The 13,499-nt window shown below is 38.7% G+C and overlaps 1 protein-coding gene across 2 annotated transcripts in view; it reads left to right on the top strand.

The window, feature by feature from the left end:
* LOC121955372 (MAM domain-containing glycosylphosphatidylinositol anchor protein 2) overlaps positions 1-13,499 on the top strand; it is a 252,880-nt gene that overhangs the window by 114,139 nt on the left and 125,242 nt on the right. For both annotated transcript variants that reach the window (XM_088089304.1, XM_088089303.1), the window contains exon 4: positions 8,494-8,690. In XM_088089304.1, the coding sequence (XP_087945430.1) occupies positions 8,494-8,690 (197 nt within the window). The remainder of the gene's footprint in view (positions 1-8,493; positions 8,691-13,499) is intronic.

Genomic DNA, 13,499 nt, shown 5'->3' with positions numbered 1-13,499 from the left:
CTAAATGCTGAATGACGACATTCACTTCATCACAAAAGTAGCTAATTATGTGTTTTCAAAAGCATATGAGCAATACTTGCATTTTATCACTTCTCTTCCATTATTTCCCTTCAATTTCTACAATTTAATCATTTAAAATAAAGAAAACCCACAGTGAGTAGGAACCCGGGCCTTAAATGCATGTCACAAAAGCAGTCACAGGACTGAGTGCATCACCGCCGTGTGTATTACTGTATTATTATGTATTACTATACATATACAATTACTGGATAAATACATATACACATTTGTATTTAAGGAAATACCCGCAACATAGTTAATGAGGTAAATTTGGTAAAACATGAGGTGCCGAAATATAATTAATATAATTTTATACAGCATCCAAATAGTACAATATATGTCAAAACATGTACATGTTAACAGGCAATAACAAAAAAACAAGCTCACCAATGAACATATTTTATGTTGGCTGTTTAATAAGCTTAATGAGGTTGTATGGGGTTAAATATTGGGCTGGAACCCAATTGCTAATTAATTGTTAATCTGCTCTTCAAATTCCCAGCAAAAAAAATAGCAAATAAGTCTCTTTTCCAAAATGTCAACCTATTCCTTTAAGGTAATATTAAACATGACACAAACAAGTGAAAATAAACGAGGTGAAGATATGCACAAGTAATGGCATACCAAGTGAAACTGGACTTTCTGCAGTACCTGTGAGCAAAAACCTCTTGTTGTGACAGATTTCTTTCTCCTTTTTTTTTAAGATTTTTTTTTTGGGGCTTTTCATGCCTTTATTATAGCGCAGTCAGAGAGTGACAGGAAAGGGAGAGAGCAAAGGGTCGCAAGCCAGAATCGAACCTGGGTCGCTGCTAAGGACTTAGCCTAAATGGGGCGCATGCTCTTCTCACTGAGCTAAAGGCCCCGTGACAGATTTCTTTATATGGTCATTTGTTGAATGTAAGTGTTTACATTTCATAACTTACACTGCTACACGTAGCTACATGCTATCGTCAGACGTTGTTCAGTCCATCCTGATTTTAGATCATATTTCTGTTGGAACATATCAGGTTGTTAGGATTTTGGTTTAGAAGCTTTTATTGGTAATTTTTTTTTTATATATAGTAGAAAGTGCCGTTAAACTCTTTTACAGCCATTCACTGACTGCAGTGACAGTGCTGGGACACAGAGAGCACAGATACAGAAACACTGACCAGTCAGAGCAGGCTGGACTGTTTAAAGCATGTGAACATTTTAATTAATTAATTAATGTACAACTTTATAGTTGACCGTCCCCTAACAACTGTCAGCTAATCATGTAAGAGGTACAGCCATTCTGTATTTGCTGAAAAGCATCTGCTGGTAGTAGTAGAAAACATATATGTTCAATGTTCCAAATAAATACCTTAATTGTATTATGCACAGTAATCTGTTTCTGAATGTGCATGTTCATGCATGGCTTGATTTTATTAGACTATTTCTTAGACAATCAGCTTGATCTGCTGTAATACAAGGCTTAGACGTACATACAATTACAATCAGTCATTAAATATCATAATAATAATTAGATACCAGTCAGTGATTACAAGCCATGTTCACATTTCCATTTTAATGATGCGACAAGCAGTGGTCAAAGAATAATCCAGATGCTTTACTTAAGCAAGGGTACTAATACTGCACTGCGGAAATACTCTATTACGAGTTAAAGTCTAGCATTGGAATTTTGCTTAAGTAAAAGTAATTCAGCAAAAAAGTACTTTTAGTATTAAAAATATAAGGACCAAATGCAGAGAAATCTTTAAACAAACAAACCAAACACCCCCAAAACTCAAAATTTGTACCACAAAATTCAAATTACTCTAAAAACAGATTTTTTTTTTCATAGAAACTCACAATTATTTAAAAAACTGAAAAACATGCCCCAAAAACTCAAAATCATAAAAAACACCCACAAAATTATTAAAGATGAATAAATATGTAGAAAAAACACCCACAAAATTCAAAATGATTTTTAAAAAAAAAGGGAAAAATGACTTTAATTTTTATCAAAATATTTGGCAATTAATTTCCTGTCCCTTGAAAGGTCATTAATCAGCTAATCATTGCAGCTGTACTTGTATAAACTCTTAAATTTATAACAAAACATCAGATTTTATAACCTTTTCTCATGATTTTTCATGCAGAAATCTTCATCTTTAAAGTAACAGCATTCAGATAACTGCAGTAAAAAAATATATAATACATCCCCACTGAAATGTGGTGGAGTAAAAGTATAAACTGACGTCAAAAGAAAATTCACGTCCAGCGTGTCCAGTCACCGTTTATGTGTTTCTCAGCACACATATGTTACACTGCCGCATCCAGATCACACACACACCGAACGACTTCTCCCTGGATTCTCTCTCTTTCATCCCCCCGACAGCACAGAGAGCGGTGCAGCACATGAAGCTGCTCGCGCTCGTCTCTCATGTCTGGGAGAATGATATTCAGTTTACTGAGATATCTCTGTTACACAGGCGCCATCGTCAGAGCGGACTTATTGCGGGAATAGATGCATCACGCCCTCGCCCACCCTCCCAACACATCCATCCGCCACCACAATCACACTTTAGTATGAAGCAACAGCTGACACCAGATAGATACAGCTCGCAGGGGCCGGTTATTGTGGAGTGCAGCCGTGAGATAGAGGTCACTGTTCCCAGTGAGTTGAGAGATGGAGGGACAGGAAATGTTGTGACAGTAAATTACATGCTGGATTCACATATTCCATCAGAAGCCTCCGTGTGAGATGGATGTTATATATCACCGCTGTGGCTTATTAACCTTTTGACCCACATAAATGAAATGCATTACAGCGCACCGTTCAGCCAACTGAAAACGCACACCATCTAGATCATGTTTTATTTGTGCTGCCTTATGTGATGTAGTGTGTTTACACGTTGATGGTGCATATTGTAAATTTAAGGTTTCTTACAGTACATTAATCCCACGCATTAAGCATCAGTGTGGAAGTAGCTCATGCTGAACTCTGGCTGCCCATTATCTAAATATATTATTTATCTGAGGCTTTTATTTAAAAACAGCCACCAGTGTTATTTTTAAAATATCAAACGACAGTATTCGCATGAAGAGATTTTCTTTTAATCTGGTGGGAGGATAGTTAAAAAGCTGGACAATAAATCCAGCTCTTTTTGCATCCTCTTCACACATGTGCGGCTGCTTTTAGAAGCTTTTATTGGTGATATTTTACGGTAGAAAGTGCCACTATACTCCATTTTAGTCATTATACCACCTGCAAGTGCACTGCTACATCTAGCTACATGCTAACATCAAGGAATCATGGCTGATTTTTCCCCAAATTCGGATCGTATTCCTGCTCGAACATGTCCCGTTGTGTTGAAAAGCTTTTATTGGTGATTTTTTAAGGTAAAAAGGGCCACTATGCTCCACAACTGTCACTCCCCAGTTGCAAGTGCACTGCTACTGCAGTTACATGCCAGGGAGCTGCATATTATCAGGGAAAGATGTAATTTTGGTTTCTTATTTTGCTGATTATTCGCAGATTAAAGATCATATGCCTGCTCGTACAAGTCCGGTTGTGGTTAGAAGCTTTTATTGATGATTTTTCACGATAGAAAGGGCTGTATTACTCGTTTACAGTCATTTAGGCTGCAGGAAAACTGCTACCTATCTACCTACATGCTAATGCTGATAATTTCTTTGATTCCAGATCATGTTCCCGCTGGGACATGTCTGGTTTTGACAGTTTTGGTTTAGCTTTTCATCAGTGATTTTTCACTGTAGAAAAAGTGCCACTATACTCTATTTCAGTCAATCCTTTGGCCTCAGTGATGGTGCAGAGAGGCACCGATAGAAGACCCAGTCAAGCTGACAACAGCAGATTGGGCTTTTTTCAGGAAGAGTTTGAATACAGGTGTTTGAGCACATACAGTCTGAGGAAAATCATTTTTTGACCAATCAAGCATGTAGACATGTTCTAGTAGAATCCACACAGCACAAGGTACAAGTTATAAGGTAGATTTATCAGGGTGTTATTTTTAAATATTGTTTAAAAGAGGAAATTAAAATTCACCCTTGATCCTGCTACCTCTTTGGAGTTGAAGGAGGAGTTGATTAAGATCATCAGCTACTTTGAAAATTCAGCCATGACATTACATGCTGAACCTTCAATCTCCATTTTCTTAGTTTATTATTAATCTGAAAACTTTTCTTTAAAAAAAACAAACACCAGTGATGTTTTTAAATATCACACATGAAGCGATGCTTTTCAGTGTGATTGCAGACTATCTGAAGAGCCAGAAAATAATTTCACTTCTTACTGCTTCCTATTTATGTGGAGGCCGCTCCTCCTTTTTTAGTATTTAAACTCCAGCTTCTGAAAAAAGAGGCTTGAAGGTGAGGTCATTCACAGGGCAGGCTGCCAAGTAATAACTTCCCTAATCGCTTATGCCTCATGCCCATATTTCTACAAAAAAAAAAAGAAAAAGAAAATTCTACAAAGCGAGCAAGTCACCCTTGTTTTGAATGAGTGCAGGAGACAGCTGCTATCCAGTACCACCACCTCATTAACCCTGCTTCTAGATAGCAGCAATTAAGAAGTTCATACACGTTCTCGACCCTCCTTTTACTCCTTTTGTCTCTGTTTCCCTCCGACCACGATCCCGTCTCTCCCCCCCGCTGCCTCTGCCTGTCCGTTGGCGCAAAATAAAAGCAAATTGCTTATCTTTGACATAACGGGGGCTGTTTTTACTTTTGAAAGGCGTCGCACAAATGTCATCCAGGTCAGCGGCTCCCGCTGGTAATCAAGCTGGGACGGTGATTAGGTGAAATTAATCGCGGGGCCCTCTGTCGCTCGTGGCTGACAGCCTGGGAGCCAGATAGGTGTTCTGTTCCCCGGTGACTTCGACAGATCAGGCGAGAGAGAGTGAAAGACATCAAAGCCAAGGAAAAAAAACTTGCATTAGATTAACACCCGAGAGACAGCCCCAAAAAGGTGTGTGTGGGTCTGTACAAGGATGTTGGTGTGTGTGTGTGGGAGGAATAAGGTAATGTGTGTGGGTTTTTGTGCAGGTGTATGCTTTATTTTTTTGGGAGGGGTTGGGGGACATGAAAGGAAAGAAGCTATGGTTTGATGTGATAATGAAGCACCTTCTTTAATCCTCATCCTCTCTTTTATCCAAACTACTCACTTGTGCCTATTTGTCCAACAAATGTTTTGGTAGGCCTATAAAGCAGAAATCTTCTCGCTGTTATTCAGACAAGAAAATCAAATGTCTTCAGGGTTTTTCGTTACTTCAGACCAGGGTCGTGCAGAGACCTCTAGAGGTGCAGGTGCTGAAAATTAAAAAAGGGGCACATGAAACAGTGTTTCAGAGCATCATACACCAACTGAGATTACAGCTTAACCTGTCGAATTATAGCAACTCATACTCAACAGAAAGTATCATGGTATACATACCAAAAACTGCATCATACTCAGTGATGGAAGAAGTATTAAAGTCTTTAGTCCCTAAGTATATCTATGAAAAAGTACATCAAGTGTTCAGAATAAAAGTGCAGGATGCAATGTAGGAAAATCAAAAAACTCAAAATTATTCAAAAACAATGGGAAACTGTCTAAAAAATACACCTAAAACTTAACATTATTTGAAATAAAAATTTTTTAAAAACCCTCAAAATTATTTTTAAAAAAATACAAGAAATACCAGCAAAACTCAAATTCTTTTTTTAAAGGAAAACAACAAAACTCAAAAATATATTTTTTTTCTTAAAAAGTAATTGAATAATAAATAAAACAGGGCCTTAATTAGTATTAAAATGTCAATTTTTCAAAAATCTCAAAAGGCTCAGAAACTGGGATTTTTATAAATCTTTTTTTCTGACATTTCTGTGTATAAACATCACATAATGGTTTGATTAAAAAAAAACAGAAAGATGGGTAATTCAGAAAATGATAAATAATGGGTATCTTTGAAAAAATCAGAATATTTTACCAAATACAAATACATGTTGCAATAATGTCACCAAAAAGTTATGTTTTATGTTACAGTAAATATTTGGGCAAAATTCTCCCTAGCCATAACAAATTGACATTGATTTATTTTTGTTTTTTCCTTTAATTTTCAGCACTGTATAAGTGCCCTAAATGTTTTTTAGAGTGGCATCAAAAAAAGTCTGACAAAGTCTGAAATCCCACTTGCCTTAAAGTGTAGGAACCCTGTTTGTACTTTCTTTCCCTGCTTGTCTTATGAGTCCTCCTCACCCACACAGTATGTCTGGCGTTTGCACATTCCTGCCCCCGTGTCTTAATATCAGAGAAACCCAGAGCTTTGAGCCTCGTCATGGTTGGTGGGAGTGAGCAGGAGTGATGCTAAGGTTAGCCTGCTGGAGCGTTTAGCCGTACACGGGCAGATTTACCGGCCTGTGAACCCATAAACCTGCAATTACAAACCCTAACAACTCTGGCGCAGGCGGCCTGTACACCGCAGTTTTTCCTCTGGGCTCGGGGATTTAAGCTTCACAATCAGTCAAGCGTGACTCCAGAAGCTAATTGCACAAGAGTGACACGCACACACACACACACACACACACACACACACACACAACATCCTTACAGGGGTGAGAAAAAAAAGAGTGATGGTGGATGTGGAATTTTGTTTGAAATTCATCAAATTTTAATCCAGTGCGTACATTTCCATATTTCCATATTTATCTCCTTGCGCTCCTAGCATCCACTTCCTCTCTGCATATCATTTCGTCCCTATTAATAGCTCTCCTTACCTAATGCACACGCTCGCACACTCTTGTCACCACGAGGAAAACAGAAAAAGACAACCTCCTATCAGGTCCGGCGCTCAAAGACACGTGTCTCCCAAGGTAGATGGGGCTGTCAATGAATCACTCCATTTCTGCCACAGTTGGTAAATTGACTGTTGGAAGCGGGAAACAGATGAGGGGGGAGCTGCAGAGAGCCGAGAGGAGATAAGATGTAGGATTCATACTCTCCCCCTCCTCTCTATAATGAATCAGTGTATTTACTTAGCAATCTGCTCCTCTAAAATGGCCTCGCTATCGCTCCGTCTCTCACCCTCCTGCCGCTGTTTCTCTCCCCCCAAAAGGTAATTGCTCTTACCTGAGACACTGTAATGGATCCTGGATGAAGTATTGACCGCTGCTAGATTTTGATTAAGGGGCTGTAGGGCAGAACATGTCTTTAATGAAACTGAGGAATCAGCATTCTGCGTCCGAGGCTGGATGCTGTGCACCGTGGCCCCGCAGGCACCTTGATTAGGACCTGATCCCCGGCAAATCCAGCGGCGGGCCACAGCCGCTGAATTAAAAGCGATGAATTCATCCATTAATAATACCTAAGGCGTGTGTAGTTTTTCTCCGGGGGCTTATAATCGTTAAAGATTTGGGTATTCATTTACTGTAAGCGGTTTCTCGCTCACGTATTTGCACATGCGGCTCTCTCAATCACTCAATCATCCACCTTGTTGCTCGCTCGCTGATGCACTAACTCGCTCATTAATACACTCAATCGCTCTCCCCTTCATATGCAAAAGGTCAGCCTTTATCAGTTACAATTTTAGTACGAGGGATAACTTCTCTCATCCTCTCCCTTAAATTGCTTTTTCTTTTTCTTTTTTTTTTAAACTTGTGTTAAAAACTGATTGCATCTCGGGCGGAGATGAAAGGGAAACAGCTAGCTCGCCACGTTTCTTTGAGCGTGCAAATGGACATAATCTTAAAGGGGGAGTATTAGCATGCTAAAAGACACCACAGCTATGATGAACACCATTTGCCAAGGCTTAATGCGATAGCCGGCTAAGATGATTAACTTTGAATCCATTTAATCAACCACAAGCGCTTTCTCAAATAACCGACTGTCGAGCGTCGGGGTAAAACTTCCCTCAGATCTGTTGGGGAACGGGCAGAGGAACAGATGTGTCAAATCACAGAGCGCCCAAATCAGAGCGGAGGCCAGACAAACATTGTTTCTTTGACGGGTTGGACATCAAATATGATTTTTTTTTGCACAGCATTTGTCGCCCTCGCCCGTCTTTGAAGCTCACAATGGAGTGCGACTTGGAACATGTAGCAGCTCACTCATTGACTGGGAAGTCAATGTGCCCTTGGGCTGCATCCTATTGACTTAAGTAGTTCAAGTAGCGGGCTTCTCACCTCCTTTCCCACATCGACCCTGGCGTGCATGCTGATAACTGGCTCTCCGAATGCAATGAGAAATCTGACCCTTTTGGTCAAACCTTTAACCACAATCAAGACAGGACATTATATTTGTGTTAATATAAAGATTTTACACCTGATTTGTTCATTATCGCCACCGCATCTAAGCAAATATGTGTGGAGAGTACTCCGCAGGACGGATTGATCCGAAGAGACTTCAACTCGTTTGTCAATTGAACAACTGATCGGAGGAGTGTTTATTGATGGCTCTGTTTGTGCTCCTCACAGACCTGGATGACCCGGTGGTCACGGTGCACCAGAGTATAGGAGAAGCAAAGGAACAGTTCTACTACGAGAGGACCGTGTTTCTGCGCTGCGTCGCCAATTCCAACCCGCCCGTCCGCTACAGCTGGCACCGCGGGAGAGAGGTCCTGACGCAGGGCTCGGATAAAGGAGTGGAGATCTACGAGCCGTTTTTCACTCAGGTAAGACAGCATGACATTAAGGAGAGTATCAAATCAGAGAGAATAGTAGATTCATCATATGTTATGCAGGTAAAGGCTTAAAGGGACAGTTCACCCTAAAATCAAAAATACATATTTTACCTCTTACCTGTAGAGCTATTTATCAGTCTAGAAAGTTTTGGTGTGAGTTGCTGAGTGTTGGAGATGTCAGCTGTAGAGATGTCTGTCTTCTCTCCAATAAAATGGAGCTAGATGACACTTGGCTTGTGGTGCTCGACACTGAAAAGGTTGCTTTAAAAAGCCGCTGGCATTGCAGCAGTGACAGTGCATCCGTTTTGTGGTGTGTTGGTGTTAAACAGTGGCCTGCAGTTTGGCAGGCATCTTGCTTAGGTGACATCCCCTCCACCTTTAGATGATGAAGTCAGCTCAGACACTAGCAGAGCAATCATTTTAAATTTAAATGTCCTTTCATTTGCTCTTGGAGCTCCCAAACAAATGCATCCAAGTCTGATGCATCCAAGCACCAGTGACTGAATACAAGGTTTATTTCCACTATTTACAAAATAATGCAACTTCATCGGAGTGGCGCAATAAATATTCATTTGGGTTCAGGTTCAGGTTACTTTATTTGTAGGTAGATTTGGTTTGCAGTATAAAGTGCAAAGTGCAAGGCATCCATTAACACAGTTTTCAGACACCACAAACAATATAGAGGATAAAACATGACAAGGACAAAAAATAAAACATTTGAAGTGCCCCAGTGCTAATCAGAATGTTAAATATGTAACAAATACCAGTAAAAATACTAAACTACAAAACCAATCCTTTAATAATAGCAATCTAAAAACTATGAATAAATAAATCATAGACACAGGCTCCAAAATGATCTTGTGCAATGTGCAATTTTGTGCAATTTGGCTACAGCTTCTCCCCCAGTGTGATGGCATCTGAAACAAAACTGTTTTTGCAGCTCAGGACTAAAAACCTCTTTCCAGAGGGGAGAAGTTGAACCTTAATGTGCAGGTTGTGGTTTTAGATAGCATTGGCTCTCCACTGTAATGTCTGGTATACAAACTATGCATTATACATGTTCATTTATCATTTACTCTGCTTTACTTTATGTCAATTTAATGAACAAAACCAAAATATTCAGTGAATTATTAAATCAAATATTATACTTAGGAAACATACAAATCCAATGCACCTGTGCTTTGCAGGAACATTCAATAACAACATTTTTTTTTGGCATCTGGGCAAAGTTTGGTCTCTCGCTCATGAGTAGATGCACACCTCCTTCTGCCCGGTGATAGTGTCATCAGGTAGAAAGAAAACAGATCAAAAAAAGTTCTCACAACAAGGTCTGTGGATTATCTTGAGTAACTGGGTCATGATTTCTGTAAACAGACATTGCTGCTGAATTTTTCAAATGTATGTTTTGGCGCTTTTAGTTCCATCTAGTTCCATTATATTGGAGAGAAGGCAGACTTCTCCAAGGCCGATATCTCCAACACTCAGCAACTCACACTAAAACAATTTAGAGTGATAAATATGACCACAGGTAAGTGTAAAAATATATGATTCAGATTTTGGGGTGAACTGTCCCTTTAAAGTAGAATATGAAACTTGAGGATTTGGGCAATCCCAAAGTCTTTCAATGCCGCTTTATGGCGGCTGTCATAAAGACATGCACTTTGTGCCCTCCCTCTGCACACTACAAAGACAGGATAAATAGGCTGATACAGAATAGAGGATGTGAAACAACCATAATACGCTTTTGAAGGCATAGCAAAGGATGTGTTCATCAGGGGCTAAATTTGCTGAAGCTCTTTCAGGCAGTGCTCTCTCATATTAAAAGATGCTGTCATGACCAGTGGCACCCTCCTGTGTGTAACCAAAGGAAAGAAAAATCCATCAATCCAGCATTTCAGATTGAATCAGCAGAGCAGGTTTAGAATGTATTAACATTATCAGATTCATATGACACAATGCTCTCCCACCATGAGAGGCTGTTTGTATTATTATGTTTATTCCTAACCATGGCTACTATTTTAAATATGTAAAAAACTATTGTTGCCGGTTAATGTTTCAGTCACAATGGAGTGAAAAAAGTAATTTGCGGAAACAAAAGATGATGTTTACAGAACAGTCAGGAGTTATGAGTATGACTGCTGATTCAAAAATAAAAAAAAAATATCATCCCTTTAATCACTTTAAGTAAACCAATTTTGATTGCACTGATCCTAATATAATTATCACTAGTAATCAAAACTCTAATGCAGGGGAGGCAAACATGGGCACGTTTTTTAAAAAAAAAGCAAGAAGAGCTTTCAATCTTATCTTTCAATCAAATCTCCGTCGTCAAATCAGTCAACGCTACAAATGAAGTGCACCCATATACTGACATTTATGGTAAATACACTCAGTCAACACAGTTTGAGCTGACAGGAAGATAGCATCAGACTTGGTGAACTATGTGCAAAATACATTTATGGAAATAAAACTTATTTGGTTTTATTCACAAGGTACAAAATACCTTTGTCCCGAATAAATTGAACAAATACCACTAAATTTTGAGGAAAAGTATTTATTCTTTGATTTTTGGTATTCATACAAAAAAGTTACCTAAATAATCCCTGACAAAGACTGATATGTTTAAGGTGAGGATGTCTCTTACTTCACCCAGGTACAAAAATCAAGCATTTTTCCTGTCAGTTTAGAGTTATTTCAAAGTAAAAGTCCCATATCTGTACCTTGTAATAGCTACATTTCTGAATATTTAACACGTAAAAAAATAAAAAAAAAAAACAGGTTTTCCCTTTTTAAACATCAAAAAAGAGTTTAGGAACTTCACATTTCTTTTTTTTTTAAACTACATTTATTGTTTTCAATAATATAACACAAAACAAACAAACCTCTATACACATACACATGCACACATACTAAGTGCATTTTATAAATTTAATCAAGGAGAAAAAGGGATGGGGATTAAAAGAAATTCTGCATAAGATAATTTTAAAGACAAATATTATATTTCACAGAAATGTAACAAATGAGATTTTGTATGACTTTAAAATGCTGAAACGGACTAATTGTTGATAATTACAAAAAATCATTAAACTTGCATGTTTAAATATACATGTATATATGAGCAGAAGTAAGTGCAAGTGTTTGTTTTGCTCCCGTTTTTTCACAGGGTGAAGTTAAAGATCTAAAACGTTCTTTGCACAAAAGACAAATTTCTTTTAAAAAAAAAGCCAAAATTTTGGACCTTTACCGGTTTTCATTGAGGCTTCAAAAACATATGCAATATAGGTTTGGTCCCAGCGATAGGAACAAATCGGAAGCCGTCATGTGACTCAGATGATGAACTGACAGGTAAAACATAAATAAATCATGAAAACGAAGCATTGTGGCAAAACAAAGAGAACATGAAATAACAGAATTTAAAAAACATAAAAAACATTGACTGTGAGAAAGATGTTTGAATGCAGCACAAGAAAAGTGATGTCGATCCGGACTTCAGAGGGTTAACGCTCCGCGTAGGGCTTTAAACAGGCACAAGTAGGTACATGATGACCTTCAACACGTCACATGTTTTGACAATGAGTAAGAAGTGCAAAAACACAACACACACAGCCTCGTCACAACAGGGATGAGATGCAGCAACACCTTCTTACCACAGTGACGCATCGCAGCGTGATGAACTGGAGATCATAGAGCTGCTGTTTAATTTTACTTTGTGTAGTAGGAATATGATTTACAGGCATTGAGAACGTATTTTCTGTTTCACAACCCAACCCTGAACCCTCACACCGTCCCTCTCTGTGTAAGCTATAGAACAATAAAAGCTGTGCTCGTTAACTCTACTGTATGAATAGCAACAGCAGTCTCGCCAACCCAGTTTTCACAAAGTTACATGCATGGTGAGTAATTGCACACACAGAAAGATTGGATTCCCTTCACTCTCAGCTCTGTCAATTGCGGATTTTCTTTACAATTTGGAAATTGAGAAACTTTTCCCTTTTAAAAAGGATCTTGTGCAGTCAACAAAGAAACTGATTGAGTAGCTCTGTCACTGGTGAGGGAATTGTAGTGTTTGAATTGATTGAGTTGAATGTGATTTGTATGTTGAACCGGGCGGGAGAGGAGAAAAAAAAGACGTGCAAGGGAGGAAAAGAGGCTTAAGAAACAGAGAGAGAAAAAGAAGTGAAATTGATGTTTGGCCAAATGGAGAGAGATGGCCGAGGACTAATGGAGTGGGTGAAAGATGCTGAAGAAGCGGCGCAAACTGGGCCTCATCACACACTCTTCTCTTCTCCATCCTGCTCTCCGTACCTCCTTCATCCTGCCCTCTATTAAAGCTTTAATTGGGTCTGAATATTTGAGCGCAACCCAAACCCAGAGATTAGCTTTGTGACAGTCCAAAACCAAATAAATCCAGACTAAATTCCTGGTAATTTGCTCATATAAATGGCTAATAACATTATTTTTCACTAGTATGTCTGCCGGAAACATACTCAGACAATTGCCTAAACCCTTTAAAACTTGAGTAAATTGGTTTGACATCTTTCAGAAACATGGGTAGAAAGCAAAAAGCAACTTAACCCTTTGAAACCTGGATGGACATCAGTTTTTCTTGTGCTGCCTTTCACATTAATTTTACCTTATAAACATGAGAAAATAGGTTTAATTCTCTTTAGGGGAGAATTAAGGGGAGAAAGGCAATGAGCGAATTGCAAGAAATTGGTGAAAAGGTTACAAGAAAACAACCAAAAAGTGTTAAAAACAGGAGCAAGAGAAAGAGAGACAAGAACAAACACAAGAAACTTC

The sequence above is a fragment of the Plectropomus leopardus genome, chromosome 16, assembly GCF_026936395.1.
Source record: "Plectropomus leopardus strain MGB_pleo_1.0 chromosome 16, ASM2693639v1, whole genome shotgun sequence".
NCBI lineage: Eukaryota > Metazoa > Chordata > Actinopteri > Perciformes > Serranidae > Plectropomus > Plectropomus leopardus.
This window is presented reverse-complemented; position numbering and strand designations above follow the sequence as displayed.